The following is a 20,428-nucleotide window of genomic DNA, read 5'->3' as shown; positions in this document are numbered from 1 at the left end:
ATTATGATTGTCTCCTAAGATAGATAGAGAGAGAGAGAGAGAGAGAGAGAGAGAGAGAGAGAGAGAGAGAGAGAGAGAGAGAGAGAGAGAGAGAGAGAGAGAGTTAAAAAATGAGAGAAACTCATGGAACATCTTTAAAGCATCCATCACAGAATGCTACCTCCCTCTGGTGGAATTACATGGTAGCATCAGAAAATACTGTATGTCCCAGACAGAGAAAGCCAGGGGAATTATAATTTATGTATGATCTCTCCCTTTGATGGACAGTGGGGGTGTACATGCATAATGTTGATGCTTTGATTTTTTACTACGTACAGCACTTTGGTCAATCTGGATTGTGCTCTATAAAATAAAGCTTGATTTGACAGCCGGAAAAACGTCACTGCGCATTGTACCACTAACTAACCGGAAACGGTCACAGTGTAAAGCAAAGAGCAGATATACAAGCTCACGCGCGTCGCGTCCGCCATCCGCTGTGAGCTTGTAGATCGGCTGATTTCCGCCGGCCGCTCATGCGCCGTACAGTCCGGGTACAGTGTACTACAGTAGGATAGGATACTGCACGACACCAGATCTGGCGACAACAAAATCCAACCAACCTGTCGAATAAATAAAGATTCGCCTTCAACGCATTGCCTTGGTCGACTGTAAAATTAGAGACGTCTAAACACAAGTGATAGATGTAGAGTGAGTGATCCGCATTGGGTAAGCAAAGACACATTTTCTCTCGCATCCTTTCTGCCTGGGTCATTAGCCATGATGATCAAAATGTCAACAGTGTATTAATGTATCGTTTGAATTTGAAATAATAGTAATAAAAAACACAAACCTCTTACGTATTGCATGCTATATTGTTTACCTTGACCAGTCTTCCTTATTCAGGATTCAGGAAACGAATGGATGGATGAAAATGCTGTCATAATTGATGGAATTGGAATCGACCACCAACGCGTACATGAAAACAGGTGAAAGGAAGCTGTTAAACAACTTAACAAGACGTATTTAACTCGTATCACTTAGCTTATAATTATTGTTAATAACATTGTGATTCTGAAAAGATCAACAAAGCAGCACAGAATCACAGATACATAACGTAACTACTTCCCAATGGTTCGCATGACGCTTGTCCTTCATGAGCAGTCGTTTTAGCCAGGGCAATGCAACCGTGCAGTCACTACAGCAATAACATTGGGTCCCAGAAGAGGGCGCTCGCCTTAACACAGTTGTGAACCAGACTCATTTTCTATGGAATTTGTTCATGCAATCCTCATGTACTGTACACAAAGATCACAGACTGACTCACATGTTGTCTATTGTTTTACAGAACCAAATCCCAAAGAGAAAGCACTGCAACAGAATTAAAACATGTAAGCATATGTATTCGTGAAATTATTTAACAGGCTATTTCCTGCCTTTCAAGAATAATTATGACTTTAGACCATAGACTGTATCTTTAGACACTTTTTAACATTTTGAGCTTACGACTTCTCCTTTAAATTCTTTAAGGAGTGGCCTGAAAAGTCACGTTTCACTCCCCATGGCAGCAGGTGCACTACTGGTGGGCCTCCCATATTCCATTTCACTAGTTGCCCAGTGGATATACGGTTGGCCCAATAAGCCTGGCTATAAAAAGTACATTGAAGCCCTGAAACCAAGGTAACTATATTAGAGGCATTGCTTTCTTTCTTTCTTTTTGTTTTTGCAATAAAATACTAAAGGGCGATCCACACAAATACATGTGTAGCAAAGGGTATACAATACTGTACATTAGTTCATTTTAGTTACAGAAAAGGTGATGAAGGCATTCTTTCTGATGTAGAGTAAAGATCTTTTTAATATCATGCATTCACAATAAATTCCTGTGTTAATTTATCCTTTTGTAACTACCCTAACCAAATGGACCCATCATGGGACAATTTGTTACATTTGTACAATTAAATGATAAATCCCAGGTTTTTACAGTGTTCCTCTTTCAAATGAATATATTACATGACCTCTTAATCTTGTGTTTGAATTCTCCGTCAGGCGAATATATTGTTTGACCAGAGCTGTGCTGGAAACATTGAAATACCTACAGTATGGCAAGTTGTACTTCCAATGGAAGTCATGGTATAAGGATGTTGGAAACCGTAAGCATTATACAAAGGTGTGTCACTTGCAGTAACGCTACAACAGATTAAGTATACAAACAATACTGTATGTATTCAAATGTATACACTACAGGACTTATTTTGTTTGCATCTTTGGCCAAGTGAAGACAAACACTAATACATCCTAGGACCGTCCTAGACCATCTATATTGCCCAGTGCACCCGTGTAAAAACTAACAATTTTGTTTTCTTGAACTCTTCAAAAGGGCATCACGTTTGGGCGTCGAAGCAACAACCTGGATTTGTACTACTCTGGAACTGGAACTGGAACTGGGCCTGTGCCCGTGGTGGTGTTTATCTATGGAGGTGCATGGGGCTCAGGAGACAGGTCCATATACTGTCTGTTGGCCAGGCAGATGGCTGAAGAGCTGAGTGCAGCGGTCATTTGTCCTGATTACTGCCACTATCCAGAGGTAAGATGTTCTCAGCAACATACAGTACAGTTCATTGTTCCTGCCTAAATATCGTAGCTGTCGGTGAAAACCTGGTACCGTACTTTTCAGCAAAAAGTAACTTGCATGTCTTTCAATGTATTCAAAATAGTTATTATTTAGTCACAAGCTCTTGTTAATACTTTTCATTGGTTCAATATTTATAAAACCCACAGACACAGAGACAGACGTAACCACTTTCACTAATAATTCTCACTAATAATTATCTACCCAGCATTATTGGATAAAATTAGCAGTTTTACTAGGTACTACCTAACTAAGTTTTGTTTTTTTGTTTTTTAACTCACATTTCATTTATATTTCTAGTCAAATGTTTTAGGTATGGTCCAAGATATTGCGGATTGTCTGGTCTGGGCACGAGAGAATGGAGCAAAGTTCAACCTTGACAAAGTAAGTGATTTTTCTGTACAGCATTGTACAAATAAAGTGCAGGCCTATTACTATTATTATTTCATTTGTTGTATACACCACATACAACATCATTTGATACAAAGCGCCAGCAATAAAATATGCATTCTATTCTGATGCAGAAATGGAAGTTATCTGGCTCTGGTCCATAGCCTTACTGCTCTTGCTGCCGTTGCATTAAGGCTCTGCCACTCTTTGCTTCTAGCCCTCGCATGAAATGCAGACTAGCCTCTCCTCTGTAACAGAAATATAAAAATCACACCCGTGTGAAGTAAGTGGTGCAACTCTGTGTGGCGGTCCACATCTTTCGCCCGAAACGGTCGGAAAATGACAGAGTTACTGTGTGGGGGTCCCTCTACTGTACTCTACTGTACTGTCACTGTACTGTACTGTCACACCCGAAATCGCTATAAAATAAAATCCCTTTCTGGCCAAAAAGTGCATTTATACGTGTGGTGGGGGGCTCAAAGTGCGTCCAGCCGTCCACTAAGGAAAGTAGGCGTTCTAATTACACAACCCGTCTTTGTATTGGTGAGTAGGTAAAACATTATCTTTATTTTCGCTACAGAGAAGAGGCTGGTCTGCATCTATGCGAGCCCCGGAAGTCGACAGTAACATAGCTCTAAATGCGACGGCATTATGGACCAGAGCTAGAAGTTATCCTGTTCATAGTGTTACATAAAACCTATGTTACCATTGTGGTACATACTGTACCACATACTGTACCACAATGCACACAGGTTCTCATGGGTGGTGACATTCATTTACAGTCAATGATACAGCTGCACATCACATAACATAATTATGAAAAGAAAGTTGAACATCCAATCCAATATGGTTCATGTCTAGACTTTAATGTAACCAAAGTAATGGTGCCTAATCTGACCCAACTGCAAGCTATTACGCCAGACCAATCACATACTGTAGCACAGATCGCTGAGTGTCCAATGACAAATTGAAATGATAAATGAATGTAACAAATGCATCATCACACAGCACAACACTTTGATATGCATTTATGATTGTGTCTTGCGATGCATTTTTGTGGCATTAATTTCTCCACAGAATAACATAGTGCTGATAGGCCACTCAGCAGGTGCACATCTGTCCGCGCTGGCCGTCCTTTTTCTTATTGAAGCTAGAGATGAGCTCTTCATAGAGGCAACCAAGCAGCAGGAGACTGCAAGGGCAGTAAGAGGAATCATTGGTAAGCCGGCTCTTTTCCCCCGCAAACGTTCTAGTCTATCTATACTATAGATACAAAGAGTTACAATCATCAATGTAGTTGACTCATTGCATTTCTTTGTCATGCTTCCTTTTCTGAATAGGTTTGAGTGGTGTGTACGACATCATGGACCATTACGAGCATGAACAGATGCGAGCTGTTGAGTATGTCTCCACCATGCACAAAGCCATGAACGGAGTGGAGAACTTCCCTTACTATTCACCCACACATCTATTGAAAACATTCAGCGAGGACAAACTAAAAAGGTGAAAGATTTACCTGTCGACTATGCACGCACGCACGCACGCACGCACGCACGCACGCACGCACAGTCGCACACACACACACGCACACTCACACTCGCACTCACTCACTATGGTTTTTGGTCGTACAAAATATAATTATCTGTTCTTCTATTGTCCCTGATTCTGCCAGAGTGCCACCATTTGTCTTGCTCCATGGAACCACTGACATAATTGTTCCTGTGGAATCTTCAACGAAGTTCTCAGAGCTCCTCATCTCACTATCTGTGAAAGTGTCTTTGTACCTGCTCCCCAAAGTTGACCACACTGAGATGGTCACTGACCTCATGATGCCAGAAAGGCACTTCTACCATTCGATCTACAGCATTATCAAACAAGAGTATATAAAACTAATTGTGAAATGTTGACATCCTGTTCATAGTGTTACATAACCACCAGCACAATATTAGTGGTTTCATGCCTCCATTATGCCTCCATTATGTACTGTATAGTTCTCTTATCTGTTACCTGAAACAGAATCATATTTATGGATTTAAACTCCGGTTCCATCACTTCCATGATGATCATTCCATGGTTTTAAAGATTCTCCGGTCCAATTCCTCGGGAATGCGAGTAGAGCTAAATGTTGCTTCTGTTTCATTGAATTAATCAGTTGATTTAACTGAAATAACTTCTAAATAATCTTAAAGAGGGGGCATGATCATAAGCCTTTATAAATTAAATGAATTACTAACTGATTGTTATTTTTTAAAGTACTGTATAACATTGGACTCAAGATGTTAGCAAAAAATGTTACCAGCTATTGTCTTTTTACATTAAGTTAAGTTGTAGGTACAGTTACAGGTGCATTTTGAGACTTTGACGTTATCTACATGCAATGAAAATGTTGATTTATACTAACATCTTGTTCTTAGTATCTATTTATTGTTTCAAATATTAAATCCACTATAATGTTCTGGATTGATTGGCTTGTATGGTCTCATTTCATTAGCTGTGTGAAACATACTAAGTACTGTAGGCTATGTACAGGAATGATATCTAAACACTCTAAATGTAATTTTATTCTTACTAATCACTTTTCATTTGCCTTTACATCTTTCAATTTGGTTACTATGCTTGACAACTGTTAAGATCTTGGTTTTGTCTGTCTCCTTGTTTCTGGCTGGTTAGATGGGATCTGTCCATTCCCCAGCATTGGCAGGTAGAGGTAGTTGTACACTGAGAACAGGAGACATTAGTCTGGGAGTCCGGGAGTGGCGGCTTACAGTCAATGCTGCTGCTGCTGTACATGGACTGTGATGGGGATGGAGGGATTGTTGGGTCTTATTTTATATTTTTTATGGAGGGACAGACAGTAGGCTGACAGGAAATGGGGAGATGGGGGGATGACATGCAGTAAAGGCCGTCGGGATCGGGAGTCGAACCCGTGGCACACTGCCAAACTGGATTACCAGCCAAGGTGCCTGGACCGCTGAGCCACGGCCCAGGCCTATCAAAGACATTTTACATTACATCATTTGCTCTCTCACTTCACTCTGTTATCTCTTAATCGCAGCTCTCTACCTCTGTCTCTGAGTCTCTGTATCTCAGGACACTAAGGATACTATGGTTTTACATCAAACTAATTTGCGCTGGCACTACAGCTACATGTAGCAACATCAATGGTACATCACTGCGGTTCTGTTCTGACCTGGAGGATTTATCTGCCATTCTCTTTTCCATTCAAATAAAATCAGTTTGGACTTTGGATTCATTCAACCAAAATGGGCCATATAAATCTTTAGGTGCATACACTATGTAAGATATGTGCATTCTGCAGCACAATAGACCTTCACATCCTGGAACGAATAGCATTGAGACAGGTATTGATGATGTGATGTGATGTTATGTATTTAACGAATGCATACTTGAGCATCTAAGTGTCACACTGCATTAAGTTTAAGGCTTTTGGAAGTTTGCTAGACAATTAAAGCATTATGTTAGTGCTTTTCATGTTACATTTTGTGATAAATTGAGTACAGTGATATTACCCCCTCACCTCTTCACATTAGGGCCTGTTGCAGCGACGCAAACATGTTCTCCATATATTGGACAGGGCAGAGTTGGCCTGTAGACAAATGCAGGGAAACGGGAGCTGTGATTTCAATTGCTTTTTCACTACTATTTCTCAAATGATTTCATTGAGTAGTTTTCATACAAGTCTTGTGATCTACATGGAGTGCAAGAAAGGTTTTGTCTCCAGTTACTAATTTTGAAAGGGATGCTCAGTGGAGTGCATAACTCCACCAGGAGGCATGACCCTGCCAAGCTCCATCATTGTCTGTGTGGTGCGTGACAATGTCTTGGCATTGCGTGTGACTGTGCGTGTATGAAAAGGCAGGGGGGCTATGAAAAAGGATGCTGATCGTTAATATCCCATGTCAATTATGTTTGTACAGGGACAAACTGGGGAAACAAATCAGGGTGGGAATGTAAATGACAGCTGTCTCTGTGTCACTCTGTCCTGGGTATAACTCGAAAAGTGTCTGAGAGAGGCCTCAAACTTGGTGCGTGTGTCTCATGACCCTGACCCATCGGCTTAACTGATTGGCAGAGCGCCGTGTAACATTTGTGCTGCATAGCCAATATAACTTACATGTATTATGACTGAAATATATAAAAAATAAATTACATACAATGACCGGTACCAATAATCAAAATAAATGTGCCAAAAATAAATGTGCCAAAATACACCATTTTGGATATGTTTAGGATAAAACTAAAAATATGTTCTTACATCATAGACTGGTCCACTGAAAACGTTGTCCCTTCAACGCTGGCCCTGTTGCCTTCACTATTTTGATGTTGTTTGATGTTTTTAGCATTTTCTGTAGGCCTATATTTATGTTGTTTTAGCTTTCTTGAACTTTTTGTAACGCACTTTGCACTGCACTCATGTCATGAAAGGTGCTCTATATTTATTATCATTATTATTATTATTATTATTATTATTATTATTATTGAGTGGTGTAAACCACTCCTACAACTGGCTTTGTTAGTTTACGTGTCTGTCTGTCTGTTCGTACCAAAAAATGAGCATGGTTGCTATGGTCACCCAGTTCAAACGGGTGTGATTTCATTACGTCAGACATTACGTCAGACCACAGCTGATCAGTCTATATAAGACCTTACACCACTCAGTTCACACGGGTGTGATTATTATTATTCACCTAGGATATACCCTTCTGTATCCTACTGGTGAATAGTTCAGAAGTTATTGATGTACATTTATTAATTCATAATTGACCTTCTTGACCTTGACCAATTTAATGAACAAATTGAAATTGACTGGTAATGTTGTATGAAGTTTCAAGGTTCGAATTTGATGATGATAAAACCCTCATTACAAATACAAACAAATAGGTAAACCATCAACACAATGATTGGCCCTTGCTACACACACGCACGCACACACGTATGTATACACACACGCATGCGCGCGCGCACGCACACACGCACACAATTCAATTTTCAATTCAAAGGGCTTTATTGGCATGAGAAAACATACGTTTACATTGCCAAAGCAGAAAGCACAATACAACAATACAGCAATACAATCAAAACAAAAATATGTACATTTGAACGCACACACACACACGAGGCGGAGTTACGATGGATTTGCAGCTGTGTGTGTGGGTCTCCTTCTCTCTCTGCAGTGCATAGCTGAGCACACTCAAGTAGGAGAGGAGGAGGGCAACTTCTACCTGAAATAAATAGACGATTAATGACCGGAATCTAAAGTCAAACACATCTGTAAATATGTAACTACTGGACTACAGTCTACAGACTACAGATTTTGACACGTAAAATATGGAATCGCTTTTGAAAAGCAGAAAGAAGTTGTTTTTGTACGGTCTGCTTTGGTGGTCGCTAAGCGAACTGGCATTAGCAGGTAAGAATACTTTTTGTTTATCTGAAAAGTTATCTGCCAGTGACGATTATGCCGATAGCAAAAACATCGTACAGAATTGATAATGCTACGACGTTTCTTGTCTGTTCTTTGAGTAGTCTGCACAGCTTTAAATAAGCTCCTTCTACCACTGTATTAGTGCCCTGTATCCCCCCAGGCTACGGCTACAATGTATAACTCAAATACGCGGCTAGAAGAACCATGCTATTTTAGGTTTTTGGTTAGTTAATAGTTAGGCTGTGTGGCTGTTTTATTACTGATTAAAATAAATGCATCTGTTTTAATAATTATATTAAAAAGATTAGTTGTTATTACCGCTACATTATTACTGAATTACTGTATCTTTATTATTAAATAACACCAGCTTAATGTGTTTTAAATGCATGTAACATTTCAATGATTGAAAATCACTATACAGGATAACTGCAAAAAAGTTTGTCAGTTATCCTGTATAGTGACCTGTAGATTAGATGTAATCTACTCGGCTAGCCATCTGCAAACATTCTATGATGCTCAGTGCACTGTAAAAACTATCTGGCCAACAGCAGGACATTTTTAATTCAACAAATTGAGTTGAGTGAATAAGATGTATTTTTAAAGTGACATAAAACCTTATGTTGTAATTTCCTTGTATGTAAATATTCATAAAGTTGTCTCCTGGGTTTGATACTGGGATCTAGGCTGCATTTATTGTTCGCTTCATATAGCTGTTTCTGGGGGTTGTGGATAATTGAAAGCACATACAAATATTTCATATGGTCTCATCTATAGCATGTTCTTTCATTCCAAGTAACTGCAGTATTAGAATTAGTTTGTACATGGCTGTTAATTTGATGTACCTGTCTGGCTGCCTATGGCTTGAACGGTTCTGTCATTTGTTGTACCAACCACCCATTTTGTCCCTCAAATTAACCCTATAACTGTCAGTTTACTAAAAGGTCACAAGCTTTGTTCTTTGACAGAGTTTGTGGAATCTCTCTAGCAAGGTCTTTATCACAGAGACACTGTTTACTTTGTACCGTCCAACATGTAAATGCAGGGCCCAGGTTCAAATACCACCCTGTTTCTGTGTCAGAACACAGGTCACAGGTGTATGGGTATACTTAGGTGAGGGTGTTCTTTTATGTATATTGCTGCCACAGAATTGTGGAGTCACAGACCTGAGAAACAAGTTGAGATATTCTTGTACCACTTAAACCTTAAGTAAAAATAAACCACAGTCCTTAGAATTGTTTAATCGGTTGTTGTTTAATCAGACCTGAGAAACAAGTTGAGATATTCTTGTACCACTTAAACCTTAAGTAAAAATAAACCACAGTCCTTAGAATTGTTTAATCGGTTGTTGTTTAATCCTCTGGCGTCTGGTATTTTGTTTTATAATGGAATTGTGGTCATGGGTGGGATGGCTGACTTTTAAACTCTGTACAGTGCAGTCCATTGCATACTATTTTTAGAGCCTGACCTATTCTGGATCTTTGGTCTGATACTGATATTAGAGACTAAGGATTAATCCGGGAGTAATCTGCCTAACAGACGCACGTGCATAAACTTTATTGTCCAAAATGACATCGGTGCACTGAAATGTACAATTTTAAATACAATAGGACAATTTCTAAGTTATCTCATTCTCAAGTTCTCAACCATTGTTTTCTGCATAATGTTCTATAGAAAAGGTTTCATATGACATCAGTACATGTCGGACAACATATGCCGATACATATATAATATCTGTGATAGGACATTATCGGCCAATTTGTATATTGGGTATAGTAGGGTGCACTCTTGATTGTTTTATGAAAAAACAAATGACAATCATCCATATTCTTATAACTCTATCTGTCTCACACAAGTTTTTCCAACACGTAACATTACCTTAGGGCAAATCCCTCAACATGTCCTGATTGATTGCTATTTTTAAACTGCTCTCGAAGAACACGGTCACAGGCAAATGCACAACACAGGAAAGACTGTGGTTGAAGCCAGCCATGAGACGGCAATTGATATGAAAGGCAGTGGGTGTCATGCCAAAATACAGCTGGTTGCCACAAACATTTGTATATCAGTGTGCAAACAACATTTGCGATAAGCTTGCTTTGATAGTTGCTAATGGTGTACATACTGATCAACCAAAAAGTCTATGATTTCACTTCGATATTATCAATATTGCTATGCATAAACAAAATCGCTTTAGCTAAATGGCCAGCTTAAGTTTGACCTGTATTGATCACTCTGCAGTCAGGTATTGATGGATGACCATACAGTTGATGTTGAAGATTTAAATGACATGGTATGGGGGTTTAATTAAAATGTTTGTAGTAAATACTGTATGTAGCCCCTTTGTAAGGAAAGAAGTGATTGTGTCGCTCTCAGAAAAGAAAGCATGTTACTCTAAATCTCATTAGAAACATTGGAGTGGTGGTGCCCAGGTTTTTAGGCTCCACATTCCAGATTACAGGGTAATGTGAAATGGCAGGGACTAGCGGTAGAAGCAACAGCTGGGTCCAGCCACCACAGTGTTTCTGGAACACGCGGCTGCAGACAATGTGAGGATGTCAGAGCCTTTCATGTTCAGGTTGAAGGTTCCTGTCAGGGCAGGGCAGGTCCCAACGTGTCTGACTCCTTCTCGTCACCTTCTCATCCTCTACCTTTGTATGCTCCAATTGTGCCATTACAGGGACCTCTCCATTTAAAAATTCAAACCTGGTGTTTTGTTTCTACAGTCAACGTGAACACAAACGTGTTTGCCTATTTACAGTACATGTATACATCTAACTATAAGCAAGATGTGAAGGGTGAAGCATTTTTAGAAAATAAACAGTATACAGTTGGACATAATAGCCAACAAACGTGGCTATTCTGGCTGATATGAATTAATTTGTTATGCATACAGGTATATCTGCACACATAAAGATGTGTGCGAGCCGAGCAGCCTTTCAAATCTGGAGGTGGTACAGTATGGCTTTCAAAATGTTGACCTATCCTCACAGAACTATAGGCATCCTGCCTCAACCAATATATTATGGAGCCTGTTTCAGTAGTAAAGAGCAACCAGGCTGATAATGAGTTCAGCCTCTAGATGTAAATGTCACATGTTGGCTATTGGCTAATGGCTATATTAAGACCACAATGAGTTGCTCACCCAGCGCAGCGTGATTATGAATCCCATCAATGTTCTGGGATAGACCCGCCTTACCATGTGTCTGTACTCTGTACAGTACAAAAATGTGCAAACACAGCAGCAAGATTTGTGAGCTGCTGTGATAGGAGAAGGATATCAAATGGAACACAACCACCCTAAAGACTAAATATTGTGTGTATTCCTGCACTGCATCGAGTGATCTTGGTACAATTAATTTGTTGAAGACTGACTTTCAAATGTACATACATTTTGTTTTGATTGTGTTACTGTATTGTTGTATTGTGCCTTTTGCTTTGGCAATGTAAAAATGTTTTCTCATGCCAATAAAGCTCTTTGAATTGAATTGAATTGCTTGGTTCGACTTGTTCTGTAGGCCTATGTAACTGTAAATCTATTTGTATTTCTTGTTCATAATGTTTTTATCCACCTACCTATCCTTAACGGAAATGAACCGAAGGTTTAAGTCCGATTCACACATCGCCATATGATGGTATTGAGTGCGGAAAATGTTTGATCTACAATCTCACTCTGTGCATCACAATCCGCTTTGTGAGCTTGTAGTCCGGCTATTTACATATGACGGGGCATACATTAATTGTGATGTGTCCACAAAACACAGTAAATGCCAAATGTGTACGTCATTTCTCTTATCTCTCTCTCCCCTGTTTTCTGATCCCACCCCACCCCCCTTTCTCCAGCTTCCTTCTACGGTGATGGCTTCGTACAGCTCAAGGCAACGGAGGCGTCCGACCGTAACTCGCTCCGCATTCGCTTCCGAACCTCAAGCGATGATGGCCTGCTGTTCCTCGCTGCTGGTCAGACCGACCACCTCATGGTGGAACTTCATGCGGGTCGCCTGCAGGTTGGTACACCCGTAGCCTCGGCACACAAACGTGTGTGCGTGCGTGCGTGCGTGTGTGCGTGCGTGCGTGCGTTTGGTAGCATGTACCCACACATACAGACGGATACATACTACATACCCAAAGGCACATACTATGGTGTACACGTGCAGTGATAATTGCACCTTAAGCTATATCTGTATCTCAGCTGTCACTCAACAGAACAGAACCATCTGACAGACCAGCTCACTTGATGTGATTGAACTCCAGGACAGCTGTGTTTTGTCACACTAGGGCATTTTAAAAAGAAGTTAAATGGAAATAGACAAGTAGACAGATCATCATTCAACTGTAACACATCTGGGGCCTCATGCATAGAACATGAGCGATACCAGAGTTTTGGGTCCCCATTTTGTTTTGTGAGAGTACCCATGCAAACTAGTCTCCATACAGAAAGGCCTTTTCGCCATCCCCACCTAGGGTATGGGCGCTGACGACGCGGAGGAGAGAACACGCCCCCAGGGTCCCCCGGCAGGATTCACTCCTAGCTGTGAGGCGACAGCGCTTACCGACGCTTACCACAGTGCCCCCTATATTCTGATATCTTTAACAGGTTGTGTTTAACAATATATTTTCAAGTGGGTTGCACATTTCTTCCAATCAGGAGAGAGTGCATTTTATCAGCTTCAAATTTTCAGTGTTCCAGCTCAAACGTTTTATGCTTATCCTGTATCCTGTATGAGTTCTCTCTCCTGATTGGATAACAGTGGTATCCCGACCTGAAAATATCTTTTATAATTAAAGAGCTGTTGAGACAGGGAGACTCCTGTTACTGAACAAACAACTGAATAAACACTAATGATTACTATCAGAATACTATCAGAATATAGAGCCAAATGCAGAGAGTATTTTTGCTTCGCATTGTAGATAGGTTTTAGATGATTAAATGGCCATAACTAGATAAATTGACAACTAAAAACATGAACATAAGCTGTCTTTATAAGACAGCTTAAGAATTAGAAGAATAAGAATTATGCCTTTGACTGTATGTAGATTCACAACGATAAATAAAGAAGGTTCCGTTTATGATTCTTAATTCTGGCCTAAGATCCAAAGGCTGTTATGTTGTAATTTCTTCACCTAGGAAGACTGACCTTGTTTAGGAAGGGTTTATGTTCCAAGCAGGATGCCTGCACTATTTAGGGCATAGCAGAGGAGCTTTTCTGACAGGGTTCCTTCAAGACTGCTACGAAAGCCTTCTGCAAGCAGCTTTGTCAGGCTAAATAAGCACACAAAATGGACAAATGTTGTAATGCACATATGACACATTGAGTAGAAACATTTCAGAACATCTTGACATATGTATATACTTTTAGTTCAGTTACACTCAGCATCACACTGGAGAAACATTTGCCGTTAGTCCTTTGCTTTGCATTGTTTTACTTCAGTGAGCATGATGAATCCCTTGTATCGCTATTTGACACCTTTAATCGATATGCTAGTTTACTATGCAGATGTTGGTCACTTGTTCTCATGTTTTTGTTACTTTAGTTAGTTTTATCTTGACCAAAGAATGTTATTGAGATAGCATGTTGTTTTAGACAGATTCTAGGTTCATTGTGTTTACCTGGATTCCTGGGATCCTAGTTTCTTTGAGCCACTACATTGTTCTCTCTGCATTCTACTAAAATTACTTTTTACCTTGTTTATTGGCTAGAGTTCATGCTTACTCTTCTTATTCCGATCTCACACTTCTAAGTTGCTATGGAGAAGAGCTTCTGCCAAATGCCTAAATTGTAACTCTATTTGTAATTGCCCAGCCCCCTCCCACCATAAACTGGCATACTGTAGGTCACCAAATAAACTTCCCCACTAAAGTTTGTCCTCAGGCTTTGTATCTCATTCCAAGTGAGTTAGAGTGTGTGCACTATTGCCCTGAAAGCCTTGCTTGAAATGCCGAGACACAACAGCAAGCCTTGACAAGCGTGTCGTCTAAATGCCGGATTACCCAGAGATGGTGACATGATGCTCCAAGAATATAGCTAAAGGCTAAAAGATACATAATAGCGGTCTTCCTGCTGGGAGACGCACACAAAGATCACTGTTCTAAACATCAGGTGACATAGTGGAATGTAAGCATAGCACTCTGGATTATAGCCACTTTTTTCAGAGTTTGCAAATAATCACATCGTCATTGTCAGGTGGAAACCTTCAACGGTTAAATATTTTTAAACCCACAGACAGACTCATCCACTTCCAACCTGGTGTTCGTATTTTGAGCATGTGTAGTGTAGGTGAAAGTTTTAAAAAAGATTAAAAATGTATCAACTTGTAGATGAGTTATTTTCACTACTTTTGCACAACATTATCATTATCATATAGTATAAGTATAAGTAAGTATAAAGTAGGGTATTAATTTATGAAAAAGTAAATATGGAGTTACAAGGTTAATGCCTGACAGCGGCGATATACTATGTCAAACAATTAATTGGCATGGCTAGTGGATTATTGCAGTTTAGAGCTTTGATTATTCGTATTTTTCAAGTTGAGTTCTGAGTATTGCAAAAAAAACATCATGTTGATATAACAATAACACCAATCTTTAGCAAAGCACAAGAGTTCTTGTTGAGTCAATGTCACTGTGGAAGGAGATATAAGGTGGCGAACTTAAAAGAGGGTCCAAGGCAGCTCTGTCCAGTAGAAGTAGAAAAATACTTTATTTAATTAATTAATTAAATATTAAAAACAAGGGTTAAAAACACGACCAACGCGTTTCGGCCTGCATGGGCCTTCATCAGGGTCAACTGAAGATGACTGTTTGACACGTCATTAAGTAGTGCCAGTAATCAGCATCTCATTAGATCACATGACTATACACCATCATCGGAATAATGCAGAAACAACGACAAACACCTGGGTGTGCACACCTAACTATTACAGCTCATTAGCAAACTGAAAAATACGTACAAAAACAAAAGAATATATTCTATTTATGGTATCACTCAACATTAAAACATGGCAAAAACTGTGGGGAAAACAAAAGCACATATCTAAATAGACACAGGTGACTGGCTACATTGCGATGTATGACAGATGAACAGTGTTGTGAGCTCAGGGCTGTTACTCGATCAGGAAGAGGACTGCATGTTTTTCTGTTGTATTAATAAATGTGGCAAGACTTTATATGAAGGTCAAGTCTATTAATGCATTTGCACTTTTTTGAAAGCAAGGAATATGTATAAAACTTTGCTCTAGTCTTTAGTGAGTGGACATTTTTCAGTTAGTGACACCATTTCCCTATGAAAAATACAAAAGGTTGTAATTACATGTAGTTGTTGCCTTGCATTGTACCCCTATTCACATGCAATTTGTAATCTATTGGTTTTCTTTCTACCCTCAGGTGAAATTGGAACTTGGATCAGGGGAGCAACTATTGCAATCCGAGAGAAGCACCCAGCTCAATGACCTGGCCTGGCATGCTGTGGAGGTCCACCATGAGAAATACAATGTCACTCTAACTGTGGACAAGAATTCCCAAACAAGTTTGGAGGTGCCAGGGCACCATTTTGATCTCAACATAGCAGATGGTCTCTATGTTGGGGGCTCAGGTGGTCTAGACAAACTCTACCTGCCAAGTGACCTGACTGGCTTCCGTGGCTGTATGGATGAAGTGACCTTCAATGATCATGACATCTTGTCATCTTTGAGGCCTTACACAGGATTCAAGAACATCCATGAAGTCTCTCTAGGCTGTAGTCCACAGTTCTTTGCCAATGAGGAGGACCCCATTAGCTTCTTCAGTTCTAGGGCCTATATTTCTCTACCACCTTGGAGTGCACAGCAAGAGGGAGTGTTTGAGTGTGTTGTGCACACTTCAGCAAAAGAGGGGATTATCCTGTACAACTCTGCCAGAGAAGGGGATTTTGTGGCCGTGGAGATCCAGGAAGGTTTGCCGGTGGCATTGGTGGGAAAAGGCGGAACCAAAACAGAGCTTCGGTCACTCACATTCATCAATGATAAGAAATGGCACACTGTCAAATTGTACTTCAATTCAAAAAGCCTCCAGCTGGCTGTGGATGAAGAGATGGTGAAAACAAATATTGGCTCTCGCTCCAAGGGCATTCAGCTTAGAGGTCCTCTTTTTATTGGAGGCATTGATGATAGCACAAGGTCAGAGGTCAGAAAGATGGGGCTACTCTCTGTGTCTGGAAAGCGTGTGCGAGGAGGGTCGCTGAAGGGGTGTTTAAGGAACATCAGAGTCAATGGTGTTATGATGGGTCTCCCCGCTACTGTAGTCACCAAGGATATCTCAGTTGGCTGTGAACCAGAGAAAGATCCAGAGCCATCAACCACCATGAGTCCAACCGCTCTTCCGGGATTCCAGTTCCATCCAGTGACCCCAACACCAGCACTTTACACTTCCACACTGGCAAGGGGCTTGGACAAGAGGTATGGGTCTAACTTTGTGCATCTTAGGAATCTTGTTGTCCCAGAAGGTGGTCGAGCATCCCTTGAGTCTAAACATATCAAGGTTCTCTTAGATTTCAAGAAACTTGGCATTCGGCAGTCTCAAATTATGTTCAGAATTAATGAACAGCCACTGCATGGTCAGATTAGACTTGATGTTGACCAGGATCAGGAAGAGAACACCTTCAGCATGTTGGACCTCTGGCATGGCCGGGTCATGTATATCCATGGAGGCTCGGAAGACCCAGATGATGCCTTCATGTTTTCAATATATTCAAGTAGTAGGAAGCAAGTTCCGGATTACTTAAAGGGGAATGCATTGTACTGCTTCAACATTACTGTAACCCCCACCAACGATGCACCAGAGTTGAGTCTCCCCGAAGGTAATCTCTTTGTACTGATGGAGAACTCAAGGAAACACCTAACCACAGACGTTCTGAAGGCCACAGACATTGACAGCAACCAGACCAAACTCATCTTCTCTGTGTTGGGGAACTTGAATGCGGATGCAGGATATCTGGAGGTTGAAAAAAACCCTGGCTCTGCAGTGTCAATGTTCTCTTATTCAGAGTTAGAGGAAATGAAGGTATACTATGTTCACACTGGTGTGAGAAACTCAAGGATTGTGCTAAGGGTTAGTGATGGGGAAAGGGTTAGCAATACTGTGGTTCTTCGGGTCATGGCCATAGCTTTGGAATATAAGATCTCCAACAATACAGGCATTGAGGTCACTCAAGGAGAGTATACTGTTATTAGTTCAAAGCAATTGGCTGTGCAAGCAAATGCAGTGAAACAGGTCATAGATGTCCGTTATGATGTAATCGAACCCCCTCAGTATGGAGAACTTCAGAGGCTTCACTCAAGTGGTGAATGGAGGCCCACTGACTCATTTTCTCAAAGGCTTCTTGACAAAGAGCGTCTAAGGTATATTAGCACTTTCCAAGAAATCCAGACATCCAATACAACTGATTACTTTAAGTGCAAGGTTACTGTGGCTAACAGAGCAACCACTGAACTGTTTTTCCTAATCACTGTGAAGTGGGTGAAGTACAACCTAGAGCGGAATGTAATGGCAGATATGGACAAAGAGAGGGAAATGACACTGGACTCCGAGCATCTTCATGTCACAGCTGAAGGGGCATCTCTCTCAGAGGATGAGCTCTTCTTCAGGGTTCTCACTATACCAAAGAAAGGAAAACTCCTGCTTGATACCAAAGTATTATCGAAGAACTCTACCTTCAGCCAAAGAAATGTAACAGACCGACACATACACTATGTGCTAGTTGACAGGCCTCATGAAGATACGAGTGACAAGTTCAAATTTAACATGTTTTCCAAACATGTTCAGTCACAAAACTATGACTTCCAAATCTCCATAAAAGCTGACATCAATAGCGCTTTCATGACAAGTAACGGACTCTCAATTCTGGAGGGGGAAAGTAAGTTGATTACAAAGGATGAATTATTTGCAGAGACTTTGAGTACAAAGGATATGTTTTACACTGTCATAAGCAGTCCGAAACATGGAAAACTAGCCCGAATTAGTCAATCAAACTCTAATGCTAGTTATAGCAACATCCTCACATTCAATAACAAGGACATATTAGATGAACGTATCATGTACATTCATGATGACAGTGAATCGACCCAAGATGAATTCACGTTCATAGCCTCCACCAGTCAAGAGTTCAAAACGTCAATAGCTGAGGATGAAATTGGGTCCAAAGAAGGAATGTTCAACATATCCATCCAGCTAGTCAATGACCAAAAGCCAGTACGTGTTATTGACAAAGTTTTCCATGTAGTAAGAGATGGACAGAGATTACTTACAAGAGAGGACCTGTGTTACCATGACGCAGACACTGATTTTGATGATGGCCAATTAATTTACACCCGTCGCGGAATCCCGATGGGAGACCTGGTTCTGGTTAATGACACTTCTCAACGGCTGTTCCAGTTTCACCAGAAGGACTTGGATGAGAAACGAGTGTTGTTTGTCCACAATGGCGTGAGCACTGGAAGGTTTGTGCTCTTTGTCTCAGATGGGAAACATTTCGTCTCAAGTCTCTTGGATGTCAGCGCTCATGACCCATTCTTGAAAGTTGGCAACAACACCGGCTTGTTGGTTCAGAAGGGCAGATCGTTCAACCTTTCCACCAGTAACTTCAGTGTAATTTCAAACTTGGACATCAGAGATGATCATGAGGTGGTCTTCAAAGTGTATGAAGCCCCAAAGCATGGGGGACTGTATCTCCAAGACACACATGTGGAATCATTCTCACAGTCTGACTTAAAGAAGAGTTTGATTTCCTATCAGCATGATGACAGCAAATACTTGTCAGACTCCTTCAATTTGACAGTGACAGCCAAAGGCGTTGACCTTTCTGCAAGAGTCAGTGTGAAGGTTTACTTGGAAAGCCACCAGAGACCACCCATTGTGCAGCACAGCAATACTCTATTGGTAGAGGAGGGGAAACCAGTTAAGATCGATGAAACTAAACTGGAGGTAAGTGTTTGTCAAAGACACTGAAAAAGAGTTATATACAGTACAAATAAGGTTCTTGACAAGTAAAAATTGTTTGTTCCTTTTCCAGGTCACTCATGAGGACAACCTGCCTTCTGAGATCATATTCACAGTTCAGGCAGCCCCTTCTCACGGCTTTCTCAGGAGGTTTGTCGAGGCGGAAGAGCGATACGCAGCAAGCAAACAGTCTCCCATTCGGACATTTTCGCAAGCCGACATAAATGCTGGAAACATTCAGTACATGCAGCTGGATCCCAATGAGGTCAACGACACCTTTACCCTGGACGCCTCCAACGGGGTGACAAATGTCAACAGCATCAAGATTTCAGTTGATATCATCCCACGCCTCATACCACTACAGGTGTCCAATTTCACAGTAAACGAGGGTGCCTCCAAAGCATTAACACAGGAAGTGCTAAAGGTCACCAACCGACACTTTGCTGGAGTCAATTTCCTGTATAGTTTGACCGGGCTCCCTCAGCATGGTCACATTGAGCACTCTCGTTACCCAGGTGTGGGCATAACCTCTTTCTCCAGGAGGCAGGTAAGATATTTGTAATGCATCAGAGATCTATCATGACAACATTTTCATTGATGTTTTTTCCTCCTTTCTTTTTAAATTATAATAATTAAAAAAATATTTAGGCTTTTAATTATGTTTAATTTTGGTCTTTAAATATGACTTTTTGAAATCATACAGTACTATAGAAAAATATTTGTGAATGCATTGTTTTTGGCTATTTATTTTGTTAAGTAGTTTTTCGCCAAACGGCTTATGTGATTGCAGCCTATTGTGTACCGGACATGAAAAAAAGAACAGATCTGCAAGCTCACAACATGCTGCAGCGTGATCCTATGCCCTAGGATAGGTGGTGTGGCAAAGATTTGGCCCGAAATTTGGAATGGAATTATTATTTTATTCTTGCTACACTGCCTGTCTTTGGGCATTGCACATAGAAGTAAGAGAGTCAGTATTGCTCTGAATTATTGTTATATAGGTCTGGAAATTGGT

At 40.6% G+C, this 20,428-nt stretch overlaps 2 protein-coding genes across 2 annotated transcripts in view; both read left to right on the top strand.

Annotated features, from left to right (window-relative positions):
* The first annotated feature begins 473 nt into the window (after positions 1–473).
* Positions 474–5,462, top strand: LOC306933793 (uncharacterized protein). The gene is made up of 10 exons (XM_079516117.1): positions 474–705; positions 883–965; positions 1,325–1,367; positions 1,507–1,656; positions 2,026–2,146; positions 2,357–2,563; positions 2,909–2,992; positions 4,076–4,217; positions 4,339–4,501; positions 4,671–5,462. Coding segments are annotated over exons 3-10 (1,104 nt in total). The 5' UTR covers positions 474–705; positions 883–965; positions 1,325–1,365; the 3' UTR covers positions 4,906–5,462.
* Positions 5,463–8,136: 2,674 nt separating this feature from the next.
* cspg4ba (chondroitin sulfate proteoglycan 4ba) overlaps positions 8,137–20,428 on the top strand; it is a 28,083-nt gene continuing 15,791 nt past the window's right edge. Inside the window, exons 1-4 of the mRNA XM_079516535.1 lie at positions 8,137–8,429; positions 12,285–12,448; positions 15,826–19,398; positions 19,487–19,960. Coding sequence (XP_079372661.1) covers positions 8,348–8,429; positions 12,285–12,448; positions 15,826–19,398; positions 19,487–19,960 — 4,293 coding nt within the window. The 5' untranslated portion in view covers positions 8,137–8,347. The remainder of the gene's footprint in view (positions 8,430–12,284; positions 12,449–15,825; positions 19,399–19,486; positions 19,961–20,428) is intronic.

This window comes from Electrona antarctica (genome assembly GCF_951216825.1).
Source record: "Electrona antarctica genome assembly, chromosome: 12".
Lineage (NCBI taxonomy): Eukaryota > Metazoa > Chordata > Actinopteri > Myctophiformes > Myctophidae > Electrona > Electrona antarctica.
Note: the sequence above shows the minus strand (reverse complement) of the source record. Positions and strands in the feature narration are given on the sequence as shown.

Bases quoted from the DNA above. Each gene is read 5' to 3' on its own strand.
- LOC306933793 (XM_079516117.1), top strand. The intron at 2,147-2,356 runs GTGTGTCACTTG...ACTCTTCAAAAG, and splicing joins ACCGTAAGCATTATACAAAG to GGCATCACGTTTGGGCGTCG. The intron at 4,218-4,338 runs GTAAGCCGGCTC...TTTTCTGAATAG, and splicing joins GGCAGTAAGAGGAATCATTG to GTTTGAGTGGTGTGTACGAC.